The sequence below is a fragment of the Lissotriton vulgaris genome, chromosome 6 (assembly GCF_964263255.1).
Source record: "Lissotriton vulgaris chromosome 6, aLisVul1.2, whole genome shotgun sequence".
NCBI classification, from domain to species: domain Eukaryota; kingdom Metazoa; phylum Chordata; class Amphibia; order Caudata; family Salamandridae; genus Lissotriton; species Lissotriton vulgaris.
The window spans coordinates 790,759,976-790,784,704 of NC_141694.1; the positions used below are offsets into that span (position 1 = coordinate 790,759,976).

Consider the following 24,729-nt stretch of genomic DNA (forward strand, 5'->3'; position numbering starts at 1 on the left):
TATGAAAATATAAATCAAAATAACACACCTTTTTATCACATTTCCCTCCCACAATAAATAATTAAAAATACTTACTGTTTTTGTAGCTGAAGTAAGGAAATACCAAATGCAGTAAATCCATCCAGGTATATCATAATACCAATTGGAAAAAAAATCCCCCCCAAAAATGGAAAAATACAACTGTTTCAAAATTCATCCACCGTCAGTAAATACAGAAACGATAAACCCTGAAAAACCCAATTGATATTTTTAAATAAATGAAACGCTCCTCGAAAAGCTGAAAAATTAAGGAAGTGTAAAATAAATATTAGTTGACTACAACTAATACACATTTCCTTAATTAAAAAACAACGCAATGTTCACAAAACCACAACTCCAAATAACGAAGTACTGTAAAAAAAAGAACATTCACACCCACACAAACATACACATAAACTATATGCCCTATTCGTAAAAAGTTCTTCATTCCTCTTATTAAAGATAAGGGCTTTAGGCAAGTAAAACCCGCCCTCTTGTACTTGCAGCTGTTGTCCAATACCTGGGAGATTTTTAATATAGCAAACTTTCTGACAATAGCAATGAGACTCAGGAAGAAGATTAACTGGCTATAATGTTTGTTCACATCAGGAAACCTATGAATTTTGACTGAGCGCTCTCCTTTTTTAAATTGTCTTACGTGTCAGTAATTTTTATAATGTATGTTTTTATATATATTGTATCATATGGCCTGCCAACATTTGCATATTTGTCTGTCATATTTTTAAAGTGGTCTTGACTTCTTTGTATTATGTAGTATACTTTTATGGTTTTTGCTATGAACCGAATAAAGTTTTATTGACTGACTGACTGACATAAACTATAACATAACACTTCTACAAACATAACTTACACCATATTTAACATATTTAAGCATATTTCCACATTTTTAACCTGGACATCTAAACAAACTAAAAATCACCAAAAGTTTACACACACACTACCTAGATTCTAACTACCTATAAATTAACTTGAAAATGTAGTTTAAATAAAGAAAATTAAACTTACCTTCTCCCATGCGACACAGCTTCTGACTGTAAGCTTCTCCCCTTTGAAATGACCCAAAACAAATGCGAGCAGTAACAAAACACAAGTAATTAATAAAAATGGCCCTTTAAAAAATAAAAATTAATATATTTCTTTAATAAACGTGTAAACTATAAAGAATACATTACGAGATTTTTTCGTAAAAAATACTACAGCTTATTACGTATGTTAAAAAATATTAATGTATTTTTTCATCAATGTAAAATTATAATAATACGTATTATAAAATATGTCATATTTATTAATATAATTCCATACATATACATATTGTATACAATGTTTATTTAAAATATATAGTAAGTGAAAACAATGTTCAAAAAATGTATACATATTACAAAAAATGTATAATATTATTTATATTTCACATATAATTAATATTAATTAAAATCATATATTAAATGTAAAAAAAATCTAATACAATATCGAAAACTGTTTATAATATAAACACGTTAAAACAGATATGTTAAATAAAATTACAGAATATGTAACAATTTACACAATGTTCTCAATTCAAAATAATAATGCACAATTGTTATTAAAAAGTATTTTGATGTAAAAATTGTTTAAAAAGCAATGTATACCTACTTTTTTTAATGTAAAAAAATATGCATAACTATAATAAAATTGTAATAAAGTTCAAAACTGTAATTCTTGCATTATTATATATAAAAGTATACATATGTACCACTTATATGTCTGACAAATAAAGATTGTATTTTTTTCTCTATGTGTAACAACTTACATGAAATACACTTATTAAAAAGATTGTTTCCTTCTGATGACTATCTGATTAACAATAAAGGAAAATAGCAATACAAAATGTGACATGGCTCCCCATTTTTTGTATTGATGTATCAATGTTCGAATATGTATTATAATGTGTATTTTTGAATAAATATACTTTTTGAAATATTATGGGCCCGATTCCGATCTCGGTCGGAAGGGCTTCCCAATGCAATTTGTAGAAATACCTTCCGACCGACACGTTCCGGAAGCCGGTCCATCCAAATGACGCAGTACGATGCACAGATGTCCTCAAATCCCGGACGAGCCGTATGCTCTGAATCCAGCAACTTTTCACAGATGGACAGGATCCGTCAAAGCTGAATGGAGTCGCCTGAAAGCATTTCTCAATGAGTTTCCGGCCAGGCAAGTACAATGAGTATTTCCTACGCGCCTGACAGGTCGTCAACTCCGACAAGCCATAGCATCTGGACGAGACGTATTACAACTCCGATTCATGCTAAAACATGGACCTGCCATGTATCCAATCTCGCATGTCATCCCTATACTGTATGCCAACAACCTTAACCGACGCAGTCATCACCGACAGTAAGTTAGACACCAACCACACACACAAAAATGTCACAACTCGCGAAAAGCAACACCACCATAGGGTAACAATGCCTATCACTGCCAGCAAACTCTACCCATACAGGGGTGGATGCCCATCACTACCAGCATTGCCCACTCCACAGGGGGTTGGATGCCTATAACTACCAGCCCACTCTATCTATAGGGAGGTGGAAGCCCATCACTACCAGGATACTCGACCTATAGGGGGTGGATATCACTACCAGCATTGCCTACCCCATAGGGGGGTGGATGCCTATTACTACCAGCATTGCCCACCCCATAGGGGGGTGGATGCCTGTTACTGCCAGTATTGCCCACCCCATGGGGGGGTGGAAGCCTATCACTACCAGCATTGTCCACCCCATAGGGGGGTGGACCCTATCACTACCAGCACACTCTACCTATAGGGGGGTGGATGCCTCTTACTGCCAGCTTTTAAGACCCCATAGGGGGGTGGATGGCCATCACTCATAGTAATGGTCACACAATAGGGGGTAACAGCATAACACTCACAGTAATGTGTACCCCATAGGTGGTGGTGTTTCTGTTTCCAAACACCACCATCCTTTATACCTAAAGTGTCATGGTGGCTAACACCCCCATCACAGTACTGATAATTAAGTATATGTGCGCATCAAAAGGAATGCCTGTAATAACAAATATGTGTATTGGGGTGCAAACCCAACATAGATTATAATGACAAATATGTGCTAGTGGGGTTAAACCCCCTTCACGTGATTGCTCATATGTGTATTGGGGTACAAACCCCACATGGATCATAGTGACAAATATGTGCTAGTGGATTTAAACCACCTTCACGTGATTTCTCATATGTGTATCAGGGTGCAAACCCCACATGAATTATAGTGAGCAATATGTACTAGTGGGGTTAGACCCCCTTCACGTGATTGCTAATATGTGTATTGGGGGCAAACCCCACATTGATTTTAGTGATAAATATGTGCTTGTGGTGTTAAACCCCTTCATGGGATATCAAATATGTGTATTGGAGTGCAAGCCACACATGCAACATTGAGCCAAAAAGGGTAATGTGTGTGTAACACCTGCAGCACAGCAGAAGTAACTTGGGGGGAATACATACCCTCAGTCCAGTGCTGGCAATCATGTCAATGGGGAACTAACACTAACAGCAATGAGTAGATGCACATAGTGACATGAGACCATCACAAATACATCAGCAACTACTTTTGTGGTATGAGCAGCAGCAAACATTAAGAATATAATCACAAATCTACATTTATGATGAAACACCATACCATGCTGTGACAGCCACGTTGACTGGTGAAATCAGAAGGATGTGCAGTGTGGCTATGTAGGAGTCCTAGGGCCAGTAGAGAAATACACAGAGCACATCATTCTCTCCATGTCCAACAAAGACATGTGAAATAGATGTGTGAACTTCAGTAGGAAAACCGCACAGCCACAAACTGCATACCAAAGACAACATGTGTGTCAGTATGGACACTGATTCAGCCTAGACTGACATATAAGAGGAGGGGCACAATTGGAATGAGGCTGATGTGTTTTGAGTCCAATCTGGAAGCAATCCATATACGCCGTGAATAGCCAATGGTGGCAATCAGGCATTGTTTGACGTGCAGGTGGGAGGTGTGAGGGACTGCTGAAGGAGGGACACTGCTGCCGTCAGTGAAAAGGCCATGGTCTGATTGGATTGCTGTAGGGCAGACATTTTTGATGAGATGCCCTCCATGAATGACACCAATTGTGTCAAAAGACTGGTGTGTACATGAGGACACTTAGCATGGATGTCTGCCCCACATGTAACATTTTCAGTAAATCCACGGCCTCCACACTCAGGACAGCAGTGGGGACAGATGCAGGGGGTGCGGTGCCAGGCACGAAGGAGATACGCTCCCTGACACGGAAGACTCCACGGACCTTTGGAATGGGAGCGGCTGTGAGGGTGCAGGTGATGGTGGAGGCAGACTCTGAACTAGTATCCACTGATGTGGGAGCAGCCACCACTGCACGGAAGTCATCACTGGAGCTTTCGTTGTCTTCTGCATTTGTTGATGTCTCTGACCGGCCCTCAGTGTGGTTCCCCTCACCCTCTGTGCCACTGGGTCCCTCCTTCTCCTCCTCCGTGGAACCAGTCTGGCTCTCCACTTCCACTTGTTCCGTTGAACTGTCTCCTACTTCTGTAGCTGTTGATGATGCTGTTAACAAGGATAACAAAGAGATTCACATCAATCATCTGCATAGACTTGACACATGAGTTACATTACACCATATCATAGAGCAAACATTAGCATCATTTTGACTTAGGTTTTTGTTATCTTTACACATATGTGGGACAGGCACTTGTCTGTCTGCCAGTAAACTATGATTCCCAAACACCTGATTGCATGTGAAACATCTGTTTGGCATCTTGTCAGATCAGTAATGCTCCTGAGGGTCATGTGTCCTTACCAACCTGGACCATCTCCTGCAAGGGATTCTGGAAGTGACACAGTATTTGGGAGGGACAAGTCAATTAAGTTTACATGATGAACATATTTCCATCCACAGTCATCAAGATAGGCACCTATGTATTGAATGTCAGTGCTCTAAAACTCTGCAGGCAGAACAACAGACATTTTGAAATACTGCATCTTCAGAAAATGAGCTCAGTAAAAATATGCCACTAGCCTGTCAGTCTGAACAGTATGTACCAACTCTTGTAACAGGACCAGTAAAACTCAAGTGTTAAGTCATCAGTGTGTAAAAAACATGTGATGACAGATCACAGCAACATCTGTTATGGTCAAGTATACATGTCCCGTATGTGCTACACACAATACTGACACTTTAAAAAGCTTACATTTTTTCAACTCAGACATTGGAGTATGTCAAGTTAATAAATATGTCTCCATGAAGTCCTCTGAGCCCTAAAAAAGGAAGTAATGCAGCATACACTTATATGTTGATGCAAACATTAGGCACAGTCAAGGGATGATACACACATGTTAACTCCTGTGTATCTGAGACACATTCCATACATTAGATGTATGTAAATAGTTCCAATAAATGACACATGTGTATTTCAAACAGTTATACAAGTACACACTACCAAGAAGTCTGATACATGTATTCATCAAATTACAATGGTGAAAGTGTTACCTGACACACAAATATCTGATGTGTCAGTGTCTTGTATGGCCTTATTTGACATACATGACATTGGTGCATGTAATGAATGTGATTACACAGAGCACTATGTAGGTAACTAGAGATTTTGAAAAAATACAAATCAGAGTTGACTGAGGCCTCCACATTGGTCTCACCTGCTGCAGGTATGGGTAACATTGTTTTTGTTAACAGATTAATTATGTTATTTAAACTTCTAGAGTGCAACGGTTACCCTGAGGTGTCCTGGCATTATGCCTGCTGGGTATCAGGAGAAGTGATGTCACTGGGTAAAGAGCCATGATTTCAGCCGCCTTCTAAAACAGAGGAGATCTGTTGAATTCCTCAAATAGAACGCCAAATCATTCCTGGCCATAGATACGCAGGTGATAAAACTCCTACCTCCCCAACTAGCTTTTTTAAAGGTAGGGAGTAGGACTTGTTTGCTCCTGTGGACCGAAGAGTCCTTCCAGGAACATACCATGTAAATGTTTGCCTCAAATGGTTGGGGCCTATTCCATTGAGGGCCTAAAAGACTGTACAGAGGGCCTTAAAGTGTACCCTTTGTTTCACAGGGAGCCAGTGTAGTTGTACTAGTTCTTTTTTGACAGAGACAAATTTTGGTGTCCCTGTCAAAAACCTGGCCGCCACGTTCTGCATGTTCTGAAGCATGTTCATGTGCTGTTTTTTGGGCACAGCTGGGTTACTGCAATAGCCTTCAGGCTGTTGCAGTAAGCCAGCCATGCCATAACAAGTTCCATGACCACTGTTCTAAGACTTCCTTCAGGAAGATAAAGCATAATTTTCTTATGATTCTGAGTATCAGAAAACAAGCTGACACCACTGTGCTCATGTGGTCACTAAACTTAAATTTGTTATCAACTAACACCCCCAGGTTTTTTGCTTTCCAGGTGGGAGCACGGTAGATACCCAAATCTTATGGCCACCAATCAGGTGTCCATTAGTGTGGGTTGTTCCCAAATATAATGATCTCTGTATTGCTTGAAAATAGTTTCAAGCAATTGGTCGACATCCACCCTGAGATAGCTTTCATACAGTTGTGAAAATTCGCCCCATTTCTTTTTCCTCCCCATCTCTAAGGGATAACACTATTTGTCATCCGCATAGGAGGTGAGTTGGAAGCCAAAGGATCGTATCATGCCTGCCAGAGTTATCACATATCTACAAAAAATCCTGGACGAAATGCTGAATGATTCAGACATTCTCCCCCAGTCAAGAGATCTGGGTTAAATCCATCGTTCTTTTGCCCACTACGCCACCCCAGTTTGGAGCCAGCCATATGCAAATCAGTCTTGACCCTGTGCCTCATGGGAACAGTCCAGACCGAACTGCCAAGCCAGGTCCTCACTGGACTGGAAACAAGCATCCTGAGACCAGTTTCAGGGTATGTCAACCTTTGTCAGCCAGGCTAGATTGAATCAAGTGGCACAGTGAGCAAATGGCCCACGTCTGGGCATACCCATCCCACTTATGGCAAAAAGTGTATCTGCAACAAATGATGGACGGAATGCTGAATGATTCAGACATTCTAGGCCAGTCAAGAGATCTGAATTAAATCCATCATTCTTTTGCCGACTATGCCACCCCAGTTTGGACGAAGCCATATGCAAATCAGTCTTGACCCTGTGCCTCATGGGAACAGTCCAGACCGAACTTCCGAGCCAGGTCCTCACTGGACCGGAAACAAACATCCTGGGACCAGTTCTCTGTACTGGGGTGAATGTATGACATTACGGCTTTGACTTGTTGTTATCCATATTGACTTTTTGTGTTCTTTCAGATAGAAAGGACTGCAGGAGGTTCCAAGCAGTACCATGCACCCCTGCTTCAGACAGCCGGTCCATTGAAACTTCATGATGGACCGTGTCGAAAGTCTAACATAATCAGTATTGCCTTGCTTCCACAGTCCAGGGCCTCCCTCACTTCCTCTGTAGATTTAATTTAATTCAGCTCTGTGCTATGTTCCACTCTGAACCAGTATTGAGACGGGTTGAGTAGATTATTGGTTCAGAGAAAAACACTGAGCTATTCATAGCTTTTTCAGCAATTTTTGCAGGGAGCGGAAGCCGTGAAATTGGCTTATAACTACTTGGGTCATTAGGATCCAAAGTCGTTTTTTTCAATAAGAGGAGAATAGAGGCCTTCTTCCAGTCCCTGGAAAATATGCTGGTAGTAAATATAGTGCTGAGCAGAGGGGTAAGAGCTGACCCTTTAACTTAAGGGATTAATTTCAGTACAAACACTGGACACGGGTCCATGGGAGAACCTGATTGAATAGAACTCAAAAGTTTGATTGAGTCTGATGGTTCTAACAATGAGAATTTATCTAGAACCGGTGTTGGGTTGAGTCTATTAGATTCTATTCTAGGCGGCTTCACTCTTCCACCTTTTTGGGCCAGAGTAAATGTGGAAAAAAGAGATTCTACCTTTTGTTGGAAAAAATTAGCCAATTTCTCAAACAGTTCAGGACTACTCAAGCTCTTTGGGGCCGTTGGTGTGGTCAGTTTGGTATTCGTTTTAAAGAGTTCTTTAGGATTGGACTTAGCTTGTGAAATTTGTTCTGTAAAGAACTTATTTATTGTTTCCAACAGTAATTCCTTATAGAGTCTGAGACTGTGCTTCTAAATTTCTCTGTCCTTACTTTTATACCCTTTCCTCCATGCCCTTCTAATCTTTTACACACCTGTTTTTGTTTTTTTAAATCATCTGAGTACCAGGGGGCTGAGAGCTGGGCCCGTTTAGGAACTAGTTTATTACATGCTGCATCTATCCAATCTGTATAGGCTGACGTAGGCTCGTCCACCCCAGAAGGGAAAGGTTGCAAGGTTCTCTTCGGTGCCCCTTCCAGTTCTAAACAAAATACATCTTTCCAGGCTCTCTTTGCAACCTTCCTTATCGGTTTGGATCTGGATTGAAGATCCTATGTCTCTTTCACTTAAAAATAAAATGGCACTGTGATCAGACCATGCCAATGGGAGTACTGCGGTGCTGGTCAGATTTGGATTATTGGAATAAATCCCATCTAACGTATGCCCTTTGAGATGTGTTGGGCCTTCAACAGGCTGCTTAAGTTCACCGGCCTCTATCATTTGCTCCAGTATGATGGTGTCTAGATCGGCGGGGGCCTCAAGATAAAAATTGAAGTCCCCTAGTACCGTAAAGGAGTCTGAGCATAGTCCTTCTTCATGTAGAGTCCCTAATAACTCTAAGAAGCCACTTCTAGGGCCTGGAGGGTGATAGAGTAGAATCCCTTTGAAGGTGCTATAATGCTCAGTATAGAGGCTAAATGAGAGAGCCTCACAGGAAGCGTTAGAAGCATTATGGAAGATAGTCTTTATTGTGTCATGCTAGATAACAGCTAGTCTACCGTCCTCGTATGAGGTCTGTCCCGGGTGTAACAATAGAAAACTGAGGGGGTAGCCTTACCTAAATAAGGTTCAGAGGCTTGGTCTGCCCAGGACTCTGTTATGAATGCCAGTTTGATATTTTGCTCCTCAATAAGTAGCGCACACTCTGTGCTATGCTTGATCAGTGATCTGGCATTCAAAAAGTGAAAATCTAAGTGGAGGTGCATCATCTAATTTGTTCCCTCTTTCTGGCTTTTTATGAGGGCCAGTGGCCGAGTAGTCTAAAATCTGGGGCAGCTGTGAACAACAATTAACACAAACCCTTGTTGAGCGGTTGCTTGAAGGCTCCAAGGTGAGCCATGGGCATCTTGAAATCTCCCCTCCTGGATCCTAGCCTGGGAAGGACCTTCCTTGTATATGTCATAATGTTTGAGGCTAAACTACCGGGGGGATTGGCCCTGAGCCCGGCCCTGTCTGAGTGCACCTATATACACATATTTCAATTAAATGTGGGTACAGGTCATATGTCAATCACTATGCTGGTACAGGTCAGACAATGTATTCACTACTGATGGACAAATCAATGCACTAGTTGTATATGGTGCTGATCACAGGAAATTGGACTACAACTAATACACAGCACCTAAGTAACACATGTCTTAGATGGAAAGGGACACACCTTGACATAAAAGATAATGGGTTATAGTCACAATCTGGACCTGAAGTGTTGTCTTAGTAGTCCTACGACCTGTGAGAGTGTAAGCAGGCTGAGGGAATGCAACAAGCATGTCACACATTGTTCATCAACATGGCACATCCTCACCACCTCCTTGCTGCTGTCTGGCCTTCAACAGCCCATACAAGTCAGGGAAGACCACTGTCAGTATCCTGGGCATGTGGGGGGTCAGAGTCTGTCGTCCATTCCTTTTGCGAGGAGGTGACAGCTTCAGCTGGATCCTCGCAATCCTCCTGGTCCAGCCACGGAGGTCCTGCCACCTCTTCTGGCAGTGGCGGATGTGACGTCTGTAGTCCCCACAGAGCTTACGGCCCGGACGATGGTCATCCAAATGTCATGCTTCTGATGGGCATCGACCTGTAAGGATGACATAGTGACACACTATTACTCCATATGCTACATGTTTATGCTTCAAACATATAGACATATGAGTCATGGTCAGACCGGCATATGATGTCTAAAGGGTAGCCAAGTATCATCATGGCCAGTTGTCCTATGTGAACATCTCCCTCAGAAACATGAGAACATTGCAGAAATGTCTAAGCCACTACACATACTCCTACATCACTTAAGCTGTCCAATACACACATCTATCCAGTTTAAGACTTACATGACCTAGGTTTGCAAGCTTGCCCTTGGGATAACAATGCTAGTATTATTATTTTATTTTTTACATGTCCTATCAAAATTGCAGTGAAATTAACACTCACCTGCTCCTCTTGTTTTCCTACAGCTTGCTGTACTGTGGAAGGAGGCTGTCCAGCAGGGCCTTGTTTTTTTCTTCTCTGAAGGCTGGGGCCCTCTCCACAGTACGTGCCATTGTAGAATCCAGAGTATGCAGAGACAGCAGCAGTGGTATGGTGAGATGAAATCCAGTGTCATTTAGTGCAGGCAAGTGATTTCCTTTGGGAACAGACAGACTTATATCTGTGCAGCAGAGGCGGACTCTGTTCCATGGCTCAAAATTGATCAGTCCGAGTTGTTTGCTTGATATGATTTAGTCCAATCCATAAGATTGCATGCATCGGACACGCCTACAGCAACGTTTGAATTTAACTCATCATAACACTATTGAATTGGATACATTTGTGTAAATAGCTAACCAATTCTGATCGCACGCAAATTGTACATGAAGCAAAATGTGTGTCTTTGATCATGATGACCAAAAGCCAATCAGTGTGTCAGGCTAGGTCAGGGTGCAGCACACACATCCTCTGAATACTCACCGCCTTGTTCCTCGTTGTAGCAAACAGCCAATCAATGAATCAGGCTCGGTCAGGATGTGGCACACGCGTCCTTTGAATACTTACTCGCCTTGTTCCTCATTGTAGTGAACAGGCAATCTGGGCGTTAAGCTCGGTCAGGATGTGGTTCACGAATCCATACAATAATTACCCTCCTCGTTACTCATTGTAGTGAACAGGCGATCTGTGCATCAGGTTGGTCAGGATGCGGCTCACGCATCCATACAATACTTACCCACCTCATTCCTCATTGTAGTGAACAGGTGATCTGTGCGTCAGGCTTAGTCAGGATGCAGCTCACACGTCCATACAATACTTACCCGCCTCGTTCCTCATTGTAGTGAAGAGGCAATCTGTGCATCAGGATTGGTCAGGATGTGGCTCACACGTCCATAAAATACTTACCCACCTCGTTCCTGATTGTAGTGAACAGGCAAGCTGTGCATCAGGCTCGGTCAGGATGCGGCTCACGCATCCATACAATACTTACCCACCTCGTTCCTCATTTGAGTGAACAGGCAATCTGTGCGTCAGGCTCGGTCAGGATACGGCTCACGCGTCCATACAATACTTACCGCCTCGTTCCTCATTGTAGTGAACAGGCACAGCATGCTAACAACATGTGTCTGAGGGGGCTCAAGGGCACAGCAATGATACATCAGCATGTCACACAGTATTACAAATATTCATGCAATGCTGCATCACATGTGTGGATGGAGTGAGGCACATGTGATAATGTACATGTAACATTATAAAGAACACTCCTATGATGAACCAAGCCTCGTGTGCACCAAATATATTGTTTCTGAGGAACATCACAACTGTAAGTGACCACTTTACAGATCAACCTCATATGCTTGGACACAGTCCCAGGGGATCATTGTGTTAACCCAGCTTACATACACGCATAATCATTGCTTTTCCTGACTGGGTGTCAAAAAGTGCTTAGGGTGAAGTTAGTTAATGTGTATCCACAGTATGTGAGTCTTGTACAATGCAGACACTTCATTGTTGAAGTAAATATTGTATTTAATCATAGCCATCATCTTGTATTTGTCATGTGAGTTGCTGTTGTGTTTTTGTGTAACACACTTACATGTATGCGTGGCAAATACAGATGTACTACACATCATTGATGTTTTGTGTATGTGATAGTCTAGTTTTGTGACAGACATCACAACATGACATAGTACACACTATGACAGTGGTGTGCATGGTGACAAGCTGTCTGTATCTAGTGTACCAGCTAGGTTGAATTACATGAGAAATGTCTGTGTACTTTTCAAACATGTGATAGTTGTTACAAACAACTATCTTTGATACTTTGATAGGTGTGTGTTGAGTATGTGATGGTTGATCACATGAAAAGTGAAGAGACACCATTGATTATTTAAAGTACAGCACTGTAGTTGTTGACAGACCATAACTAAATTGAATGTATGTTCAGGCTGACATTGCTGTTCTTTGTGTATTTGCATGACCTCACATATCTGACTTTATAGTGTCTTGCTTTAATCTGGTTGTTGAATTTAAGAATGTTCATTGTGAGAGTGTATTGTATATGTTAATAATTTTTAAATTTTGTACCGCAGGAGACCAGCTGTCCACAGACCCTTCCCTGACCTAGAGACCATGGTAGAACGTGAGAGAATAAGATGATACCGCTTCACCAGAGCACTCATTGTAAAGTTGGCAGACCAATTGGCCCCTCATTTGCAACCTGGACGCACATATCGCTTAGCGCTACTCCCAAGGTAAAGATAATAGCGGCACTACATTTCTTTGCCACAGGAAGCTTCCAGTATACTGTGGCTACTGCTGGTGTGATGTCACAGACAATGTTCAGTCATATGCAACGTGATGTGTGTGAGGCAATGTTGAACTGTCTGAACCTTTACATCAGGTTCCCAACACCACAACAGTTTTGTGCTATCAAGAGTAAGTTTTATGCTTTAGGACACATGGCAAATGTCATATGCTTCATTGATGGAACACATGTGGCTTTGATCCCTCCACAAGTCAATAAACAGACATACAGGAATCGCAAACATTACCACTCTATAAATGCCATGGTGGTATGTCTGGCTGACATGATCATCTCACATCTCTGTGTACATTTCCCCGGATCAGCATACAACGTGTACATCGTGAGAAATAGTCTGATACCACAGATGATATCTCAGCTGCAAAATGAGCATGCCTGGCTTGTTGGTGGATAATGTTGTCTTTTTCTGATGTGTGTTATTTGTATGTCATGTTGTACCCATTTGACAGATAAATGCTTTATTTTTCTACGTTACATGTAGGAGACTTTGTATATCCGAACATGCTGTGATTGCTGACAGCACTCCGGAACCCAGTCACCCCTTCTGAGATACGTTTCAACGAGGCACATGGGTGGACCAGGCAAGTGGTTGAGTGGATATTTGGACTACTTAAAACAAGATTTCATTGCCTGGACCGCACAGGAAGAGCACTACAATATGAACCATCAAAGGTGTGTAAGTTCATCATTGTGACTTGCATGCTATAGAACCTAGCAGTGAGGAAGAAGCTACCTCTCATACATGATGACGGAGACAAACAGCCTCCAGCAGGGGAGGATCCTGGACTGGGACATGCTGCCAGTGATGAGGAGGAGGAGGATGATGTTAGGAGACAAATCATAAACAACATTCTCATGAGTGTAAGTATGCTAAGATGATTTGATATAGCATTTTCTTTGCATGATATGTGTATATTGGACAGTTTGTTTGGAAACGTGTGCGTGTATGCTTCTTAACCTGGTCTTTATTTCTGGTTATTGTATATTAAGTTATAATGGTCACCAGTACAGTGTTAACATTACTCACTGCTGGTGTTATAATATTACAATTGAAAATGCAGAAAAAGTTTAGGGAGATCTTAGAAGGACTACATTTTGTATTTCACCGTGTTCTGTGCCTCCCCTTCACAGGGTCCTTTGGCTGTTGTGTAGATAGATGTGACCTACAAGAACCACAATGCAGTTCCATAATGGAATATTGATTTGGATCATGAATCTATGCCACACTTTCACTTTCAACACATTACGATATTTTCCAGTTATTTGTATTCATTGACACTGTGTCATCTGATTGCTTTTGTTGTGAGTGCAACAGCTTGTGCCTGTCTAATAAAGCTGCGAGCCACATTGAGGTGTGCCTTGTCTGTTTTCACACATCCAACATTCATTTATATACAGTATTTATGCCCTGATGTTCAGTTCATAAAACAATTATCATAGTTTGTGCAGTTATTTTCCTGAATTTTACAACAGTGGTGGCAATAATTATGTATGGCATGTGCTATGTGTGTTGTGTTGACCTTGTGTGTATCTCTCATATGAATCATGTGATATTTATTCACAATAGGGTAGCTATGCTCGTTTACTTTTTTAACAGATAATTCCCTGTTATATAGATCATCAACTGTGGAAACAGTGTTTCAGTCACATAACAGAAACAAGTATTGTGTGAATATAGTGTTATTGCAGTGCATGTGTGAAATATAACAAGAAAGCTGAAATGCTGTACAAATTGAGAAATCCAAAGCTCACACAGGAGTTGGAAGTGGTGGTAGTTGAAAAGTTTCAGAGCCAGGTCCACAGTCATTTGTTCAAATTATCCAACTAAGACCCTCCATCCCATATGGGAGAGTCCATTGATTGTTAACAAGGTGAAGGTTTAGCACACAATGGAGGAGATCATGAACATTTTGTCACTCCCTGGGGGGATGCATGGCCATCAGTCTCTCAATTGCCCTTCCTTGGACGACCCCTCTTCTTTTTCTCGGGGGGACCCTCAGGTGCAGGGAAGTCTCCACCAGAGTCCTCAGCACTCCCTGTAGCATTTGCAGATATTGAGGCAAAAGATGTAGCGGGCACACAGGGAGGTTGGCTCATGGTGTTTGCTATCTGGCGGAAGCAGGTGAGTATGTCCCTGTGCACCACAGTAAGATAATCTATTTTTTACCAGTTTGCTTCCATATGGTCCATATGTATTTCAATTTGGTCAAAAAGAGCCTCCTGCCATTGTTTCATGTCCCTGAGGATCCCAACTACCTGGACAAAGTCTCTGGTGCATTCTTGATACGCATCAAGAATGCGTCCCATTTGTGGGTCAGCTTGATCATGAGCACCAGCTGTATGACGTGACCTCACATCACGCCCACTCCCACAAGCCCTACCCACATGAGCAGATCCTGTTGCAGCATGCACAGACAGGACGGGGCGTCATTCATTGTTAACAGTGGGGATGTTATCTGCCAACTCCGGAGTGCCCTGTGTTACTGTGCTCCCAGGGTTTGTCTTGCTTGGTGTGTCCATGTGGGTACTGGTCAGAGATGTGGCAGGAGTGGACGCTGGGGATGCTGATGTTACTGCTGCTGGTGCTGCATGCCGACCCACCCTGGAGGGCCCAGGTCGGTCGTCTTCACCCGAGGGGGGCTGAGAGACATCCACACTGGAAATCTCAGGTTCAACTGGAGTCTTGGCCTATGATTCTTGGTCTGTTCTTGCAGTGTTGTCATCAGAGAGACAATGTTTATTGTGTATGTGCACAGGTCAACGCATCATACACATAAGAGAAAAATGAGTACGTTATGTATATTTGTGAACAATATATACTTATCAGTCACCACAGACACAAGCCTATTTGTCGTGAGAACATATTGATTTCTACAATATGTGCATTTCAGTACATGTCCATCTGGGTGCATTAATGTGCATGTCTTGTTTCCTTGACTGTAAATAGACATTGACTAGCATGTGACACTCTGTGCATGACACAGGTGTATGGATATTTCCCACAAATGTGCTTTAACAATGACATACATTCTCTTCCTATTAGGACATTTTTCAAGATTTTTGAATGTATGGTTGCCTCTGTGCATGTTTGAAGCGGTCACAATCCTGAATCTATGTCAGCTTTTACTATATTGTACTTATATGAATGTGTTACTGGGTAACAGCAATAACATCAAATGCTTTACAAAGCATGGAATTGCTGAGCAATTGGCACAACATCCGCATTCTGATTTGATGTTTTCATGGTCAGAGCAGTGAGTTACAGTGGATGTTGGGCTTGAGTTATGCAGTTAGGACTTGTAACCCTCTTCCCAAACAGACAAGCTTACTTCTCATAGACAAAGGATCAATGACAGTGAGGGAAGTGTAGTGGGAAGGATACTGACACTGCTGCATGAAGTTTTAATTGAGTGCTAATCACAACAAGCCCTTGGGCACATGACATCATGCATCAGTGTCAGCCATCTTGCTGTGGACCTTTCATTCATTGGAAGATTGCCATTAACACTGATGACCATTTTCAGTGTGTGTGTGTATAGAAATGTACTCTGACTGCAACTTACACCATGTCCTGACCTCCACAAACCTTCACAGCAAGCACAGTGATTACACCTCAGACTATGCTTTCCATGGCAGTGAGTGGAAATGTACTGTGAAAGGGGATGAGAGTGTGTAGTTGTGTAAGAATCCCAAGGAGTGTATGTGACATTTTTATGATTCTTACATGAAGACCCTATGTAGCCATCTTGCCAGTACATTTCCTTTTACACTCAGTAACTGCCTAGTCACAAGGGTGCTATTTGTTTTGCCTGAGAAGGTGTGTTTAGGGCGGGGCCTGATGGTATTTGCATTCACTGATAATCATCATCGTCACACAAGGCACAACTAGACCACCTGGTACTATGCATTCTATACAGTGAATCGAAAGGTACTGGCTGAGATGTCTGACAGTGGTGCCTGTTGTTTGTGAGAGCCCAACTCCTAACAGGGCCATGTACTCTCCATACAAGGGCACTATGTCAGCCATCTTGCCAGTACCTTTCCACTCCATGTGCAATGTGTATGGCTGAAGGTGGTCTTGTAGGTCCTTGTGGGAGGAGAAATTGTATCTGTGACTACAACTTCCATTATGCTTTGAGCAAAACCCACCTACCCAGCCATACCACACTTCCTTCCTGTGACTCAGCTTCCCTGTTAGTAAATGTGTGCAAGGAAAATGGCTGATTCATGAGACTGGTGTTTAGATCACATGGCCTTGCTGAGAGTTAGTGCAAAGTTTGGCAAGCTCTCAACATGTGGATATCGAAAGTTAGGTTGCAGATATGTTGTTAGTGAAAAATTCTCTATTTTACAAGAACAATCAAATCATGAACGTGTCCTTCCCACACCAGAGCCCACTGTCATCCATATTAACCATACATATTTATTCACTCTCAGGGACAGCATTTCCCAGGTGGATGTTTGTGGGAGGTGGGTGTGTGTTACAAGGGCCTGCTGGGCGCTGTAGTCATAGCTACCACTCCTCCTCCAACCAAGAACAAATAGGCCACCATGAGTCAAGGTTACATGACAGTGAATCAAGATTTCTGACAGTGGTGCCTGGAGGTACTTTGAGCATAACTCCCAACAGGGCCTGGTGCTCCCCACACCAGGGTACTGTGTCAGCCATCTTGCCAGTACTTTTTCACTCCCTGTGCAATGTGTATGGCTGAAGGTGGGCTTACTGGTCCTTGTGGGAGGAGCAGTGTTAGCTGTGACTATAACTCCCATCATGCTTTTAGCAACACCCACCTTTCCAGACATCCCACACTTCCTTTCTATGACTCAGCTTCCCTGTTAGTGAAGCTAGCCATGCTGACAAGATGGCTGACTCTGGTGGATGATAAATTGAGCTAAATGCATTTCTGTGTTTGCTGTACGGTTGGTACGGGTAATGAAATAGTTAAAGATTACTGTAAGATTGCATGTTAATTTATTTGACTAAGTGGCATACACATCACATGCTCATTTGGTTCATATAATTCTGTATTGTCTAACAGCGATTGCTATGACTATGTCCTTGACAGTAATGTCTGTGGCTGTGTAGTTGCTAGGTGATATTGGCTATTTGAGTATGTACTCACCAGTCTCTGGTACTCCTGATATTCCATGTATGCCCTCTGGTGGTAGGATGGCCCGCACCTTCTCCTCCCAGGAAGTGAAATGCCCAGGTTTGGCAGAAGGGGACCACCAGTATGAAGGCTCAGGACATGTGCTTTTCCAATGAGCTTCTTGACCATCCTGTGTACATCATATGATAATACCTGTTCCTGATATCCTCCATTGTGCGCAGACAAGGTGCTTTGTTTGCAATCCTATCCCACATCTTGTTTTTCTGGGACAGGGGGGTCTGTTGGACCAAGTTGCCAAAAAACTGTGGCTCTCCTCTGAGAATTTCATCTATCATTACTTCCAACTCACAGTCTGTGAACTTTGGATTCTTCTTTGGGGGCATGGTGATGGGTGATGGTGGAGATAGATGTGTGTAGGAATGTGAGGGTGAGTGAGTGTGAGTAAAGGTGTGTTTTGGTGAGTGTATTATTTTACAGGGGCTAGTTGTGTTGAGGTTGTGTGGTGGATGAGTTGTGTGTGCATGTGTCAGTGCTGTCTGGTGTACTGCACTGCTGGCTGGTATTTTGAATTTGCAAAGGATCATAGTAAATCTTGTGTCCCTTTATATAGGTGGAGTTGTGGGTGTGTCTTAAAATAACATGAAAAATATTTTGTTTTCCATTTGGATATGCCAAAGTTTGTTTGCACTATTTTTGTATGTTTGCGTTGACCGCAAAGGATGCTTGTTCATGTATTATTGGGGTTGTCCGAGTCTGTTTCATTCATGCAAGACTATATAGCATTGTTCGCGTGCGAGTCTGTCATGTTGTGCTGATGCTAGGCTATATAACATCGATCGTGTGCGAGTCTGTCACGTCTCGCGGATGCTAGGCTACCTGGCATCGATCGCGTACGAGTCAGTCGCGTTGCGCTGATGCTAGGCTATGTAGCATTGATTGCTTTCGAGACTGTTGCGTTGCGCTGATGCTAGGCTATGTGGCATCGATCGTGTACGAGCCTATCGCATCGCGCTGATGCTAGGCTATGTAGCATCGTTCGCGTACGCGTCGTTGGGCTCTTTCCTGGACGTTTCGCACGGACGGATTGTTTTAAGTACTAGTCGGTCATCCGTATTGTACTCTGTGCGATTCGCTAGTATTTGACACGCATTGCATCGTACTAGGCTATTGGGACTCCCGCGTGTACGAGTGGGTCGGAGGTTGGTCCAGATCCGTGTTGGACGGATCGGAATCGGGCTATATGTCCTTATTAAATACATATTTAACAAAATCTAAATTAATTTAAGCTATGACATTATTCATACACATTACCATTATAATACACATTTATTTTTTATTTTTTAACAAAGTTATCAACATATACAAATAACTATTCCCACTCCAATGAGCATTAAATCAGGGAAGGTGCTGGACACAACAAATATATAATTTACTATTCCCACTCCAATGTGTAATTAATTCAGGGAAGGTGCTGGACACTAAAAATATATAACTAACTATTCCCACTCCAAAGAGTATTAAATCAGGGCTGGTGCTGGACACAAACCATATATAATTTACTATTCTCACTGAAATTAGTATTAAATCAGGAAGGTAGTCGACCCTAAACATACGCAATTTACTATTCCCACTCCACTGAGTACTAAATCAGGGAAGGTGCTGGACACAAAAAATATATGATTTACTATTCCTACTCCAATGAGTATTAAATAAGGGAAGGTGCTGAACACTATCCATCTCTATTCCCACTCCAAAGAGTTTTCAGTCAGGGAAGGTGCTGGACACCAACAATATATAATTTACTATTCCCACTGCAGAGAGTATTAAATCAGGGAAGGTGCTGGACCTAGCCATATATAATTTACTATTCCCACTCCAATGAGTATTAAATAACGGAAGGTGCTGAACACTAGCCATATATAATTAACTATTCCCACTCCAAAGAGTTTTAAATCAGGGAAGGTGCTGGACACTTACCATATATAATTTTCTATTCCCACTGTAATCAGTATTAAATCAGGGAAGGTGCTGGACACTAAAAATATATATTTTACTATTCCCACTCCAATGAGTATTAAATCATGGAAGGTGCTGAACACAGAAAATATATAATGTACTATTCCTACTCCAATGAGTATTAAATAAGGGAAGGTGCTGGACACTAACCATATATCATGTACTATTCCCACTCCAATTAGTATTAAATCAGGGAAGGTGCGGGACACTTAAAATATATCATTTAATATTCCCACTCCAATATGTACTAAATCAGGGAATGTGCTAGACACTAAAGATATATAATTGACAACCCACACTACAATTATAATTAAATAAGGGAAGTTGCTTAAATACACAATAAAAAATAAAAAATCTTAAATTAATTTGCTTAATATCCAAAACAAAAAACGTATTCAGAAATAAGATACATAAAATAAAAAATTTAAATCATATTTTCATAATTATTAATATATTCACCATATTATTAAAACAACAAATTAATTATACAAATTAACAAAAATAATTTTATTTTATTAATAAACATAATAGAAATATAAAACCTTCTTCTATACATATTGACAAATATTAATTATTATTGCAATTTTAATATAAATAATTTATTTAATTAACAATTGCACATATACAAATTATTAACACAATAATTTATTTAAATGTATTCAAATTTTTCATTTATAAATTTTTTCAACTTTAATGTATAACAATTCTTTTAATAAAATACTCAAAATTATCCCCTATCAACAAAAATATTTAAAATTAGAAAATAGAATACAATGTATCTCTAACTATACAATATATGCACTCATAAATTAACTGTAAATACAACATAACACTACTAAAAACACAATTTAAAATGTTTTATTTGACTTTTTTGACTACCCGTAAATGTAAAAATACAATTATTTAAATATACTCACTATTTTCAATATCCCGCTCCTAAAAAAATAAAAATAAATTTAAATATCAAAATTTTGCAAAATGTTTATATACATTTTTGCAATAAAAAATTAACAATTACCACTACTATCCACTATTATCAACTATCAACACAACATTCAAATCCTAAAACAAAAATTTCAGAATACCTTTATAAATTATTTTCAATATTTAAAAATTGAAAATATTTTTTATAAAACACTCCCCACCTTTATCCCCTATAAACCGAATATAATTCTCATAAAACAACAATTTTAAATTAAATATCCAAATATTTTAAAAATGTTAACATTTTTTTAAACACTGCCCACCCTTATCCCCTATAAACCTAACATCCCACTCCTAAAAAAACTATTTTAATTTAAATTACAAATTATTTTAAATTTTTTTAAATATAAAAATGTTTTTATTTAAAACACTCCCCACCCTTTTTCCCTATAAACCCAAAATCCGGCCCCTAAAACAATTTTAAATTACATTTACAATTATGTTAAAAATGTTAACATTTTAATATAAATGTTTTAAAACACTTATCCCCAAATAACCCAACATCCAACTCCTAAAAATTAAAATACATTTTCTTATTTTTATAACATTATTTAACTATTACTATAACAGAAACTAATGATATTTTAACATAACATTATTTTTGCAAACGATTTTATATACAACAATATTTTTTTACTAAACAAAAAACTTTTTTTTACATCAATATAATTAACATTGATATTTAGAAAAGTCGATATTTTAAACTCAATATTAATGTATATCAATATAAAGATTTCAATATTATGTCTACTTACCACAGGGCATAATCCTTCAAGCAGAGTCTTCAGCATCTCCTCATTTTAGTCTGTTCTACTAAAACAATAGGGAAAAGTCTACACAGGCCGAATAAAGTGGAGAAAACATCTGATTAATTAGGAACTTTAAGCTTCCAGGAACTGGATAAAAAGTGTAGAAATGATCTGTTGTTTCCAGAGAAAAAAGCTCCCTCTTAGCAGTTCCTTTATCATCGAAGGATTATAGCACCCCTCATCCAGCATGGTTCCATCTAGTATACTTCCACAAAAACATGATAAAGTTGCAGAATTAACACATAGGGGCCGATTCCGATCGGGGTCGGAAAGCCCTCCGACCGAGCCGGATCCGGAGTGTTTCCAGACCGAGCCAGAGTCTTGCAGTCCGACTGAGCAAGTACGATGCAGCTGCATGCTTCGGGACTCGGTTCAGTCGGACTCCCATAGAAGTCAATAGGAGCCGGTCGTACGACGCGTACATGGGCTCCCATTGACTGAATTGATACGTATCGCACAAGGGCACCCCCTACAGTGGGTACGGGTCGGTGCCATCCTTGGGTCTCCCCCTGTGTCCGTGTGGTAAGGCTGTGGGTGACAGGGGGTCTGACGCGGACTCCCAAAGTCAATTTCCCGGACGCTTTGCGAGCTGGAAACTTCAGTTTGCACCGGCTGTCCGACTTGTGCATTGTATTGGCTTGGTCGTAAATCGCATCCATTGCACGGCACAGTTTATTTACGGACGAGCCATACGGTGCGGTTCGGACCCAGAAACGACTTGGTCGGTGAATTTCACTTTGCTCGCATCTTACTTGCTTGCTCGTACAGCTGTACGAGTCGGGCGGAAAACACGCGTACCACTCGTACTTTTTCGGGCCGGATCGCGTTCGGTGCCCTTCAGAGCGAGATTGGAATCGGCCCTATAATTGATCGTTGTCCAGGATATCTATGGCCCCTTAATAAAGACCTATTCAGGGAGAATAACTAATAATCTCTCTCTTTTCTTAATCCTGTGTAGAATGGTTTGTAAAACAGTTGAATTCGGACAAGAAAGTGCCAATGTTTAGTTTTAGTTTCTTCTCCAGTTGCTGTCGAACAGTGGCTAAGTAAAGGACAGTCTATCTGAAGGTTTTCATTCAGATTAATATATCACAGCAAAAAGATAACTCTTTACTTGTAAATGTTTCTCTTTTCATCTACTAGATCACAGATACTCATAGTACGGACCGCGGGCCGGCAGCGGCCCGGCAAGCCTTCCGTGGCGGCCCGCGGACCATGAGACATAGTACCCGTGTTTACAAAGACTGTCTCCAAACACTCTGCTGCTCTGTGGGGGGCGGCCAATTTATTCCGGCGAAGCCGGAGTGGAGCTTCAGGGGCGCCAAGAGGGTGTGAAATACAGCAATGCCTCATTCACATGCAAATGGTCTTTTTGAAGACCTGTGAAATGCTCGGGTGGGGCTGTGTGTCTCTGCGCGCTGGGGAAGCAGGCTGGGGAAGCTGTCTCAGCCCGGGTGACACAGGCAGGGTGGGGTGACAGAGGGCGGTAGAGTGACAGAGACAGAGGGAGGGAGGGAAATGGAGACAGAGAAAGGGAGACAAACAGAGGGAGGAGGGCGATAGAGGGATGAGGGAGGGAAGGGGAGTGAGGGAGGGGGTGAGGGAAGGGGATTGAGGGAGTGAGGAAAGGGGAGTGAGGGAGAGAGGGGAGTGAGTTAGGGAGTGAGGGACGGGAGTGAGGGAGTGAGGGAAGGGGGAGTGAGGGAAGGGGAATGAGGGAGGGAGTGAGGGAAGGGGAGTGAGGGAGTGAGGGAAGGGGAGTGAGGGAAGGGGGGTGAGGGAAGGGAGTGAGGGAAGGGAGTGAGGGAAGGGAGTGAGGGAAGGGAGTGAGGGAAGGGGGGAATGAGGGAAGGGGAATGAGGGAGGGAGTGAGGGAAGGGGAGTGAGGGAAGGGGAGTGAGGGAAGGGGAGTGAGGGAAGGGGAGTGAGGGAGGGAGTGAGGGAAGGGGAGTGAGGGAGGGAGAGAGGGAAGGGGAGAGGGTAAGGGGAGTGAGGGAGGGAGGGAGAAGGGGAGTGAGCGAGGGAGAGGGGGAATAGGGGGAAGGGGAGTGAGGGGAAGGGAAGGGGAGGGAATGTGAGGGAGGGAAGGAGAGGAAGGGAGAGGAAGGGAGAGGGAAGGGAGAGGGAGGAAGAGGGAGGAAGAAGGAGGAATACGGAGGGAGAGGGAGGGAGAGGCGGGGGAGGGCGGAAGAAGGAAGAGGAGGGAGAGGGAAGGAGATGAAGGGAGAGGAAAGGAGAGAGGGAGAGGGAGTGAGACAGTCAGAATGAGGGTGAGATAGGGAGAGAGAGGGAGTGAGAGGGAGTGAGACAGTCAGAGTGAGTGAGACAGAGGGAGACCGGGGAGGGAGAGAGGGAGATAGAGGGATGGAGGGAGGGAGGCAGAGAGAGATAGATAGAGGGAGGGAGTCAGAGTCAGGGAGAGAGGGATAGAGAGAGAGAGAGTGAGAGAGAGAGAGAGAGAGAGAGAGAGAGAGAGAGAGAGAGAGAGAGAGAGAGAGAGAGAGGTGTGTATGCCGGGTCTGGTAGCTCAGTGGACGAAGGCGTCTGCTGCAGGGACCTGTGTTCAACCTCATGGTCACAGTTTTTTTGTTGCTCTAGCCCCGCCCCTCCCCCACTGACCACGCCCTCACCGGTGCAGCCCTCGGACACAAACCACACTGTAAATTTGGTCCCCGAGAGAAAGTTTGTGAGCACCCATGTACTAGATGATACATGTTAACTGATAGTTTACCCCATATAGTTTCTAGGGAAGTCTAGAACATTCAAGGAAGTATAATTAAACTATTAGAAACACAACCTGAAATAAAAGAATATAATGTAGCAGTACAATTTACACCAACACAAAAGGGGGACTCAACTCAAGTAACTGTTGTGACCGAGTAAACAAGTGAGATTGATAATCTTGTGTTCAATGCCTCAGTAAGATTAATTTAAAATCTTCGAAGGCAAAATGTCCAAGTTGGCTCCTGAATCATATCCCATGATTTTGTTACACGAAGCATACCAAGCCAAACACACATAAGAACCATAGTGCGAGGCATGAGGATCAT

The 24,729-nt window shown here is 41.9% G+C and overlaps 1 protein-coding gene across 2 annotated transcripts in view; it reads right to left on the reverse strand.

Moving 5' to 3' along the window:
- LOC147708011 (N-acetylglucosamine transporter UNC93A-like) overlaps window positions 1-24,729 on the reverse strand; it is a 515,404-nt gene that overhangs the window by 60,081 nt on the left and 430,594 nt on the right. Inside the window, exon 6 of one of the 2 annotated variants that reach the window (XM_086925280.1) lies at window positions 4,530-4,637. The exons of the other annotated variant lie outside the window; for it this stretch is intronic. Coding sequence (XP_086781406.1) covers window positions 4,530-4,637 — 108 coding nt within the window. The remainder of the gene's footprint in view (window positions 1-4,529; window positions 4,638-24,729) is intronic. 2 annotated transcript variants of the gene reach the window in all.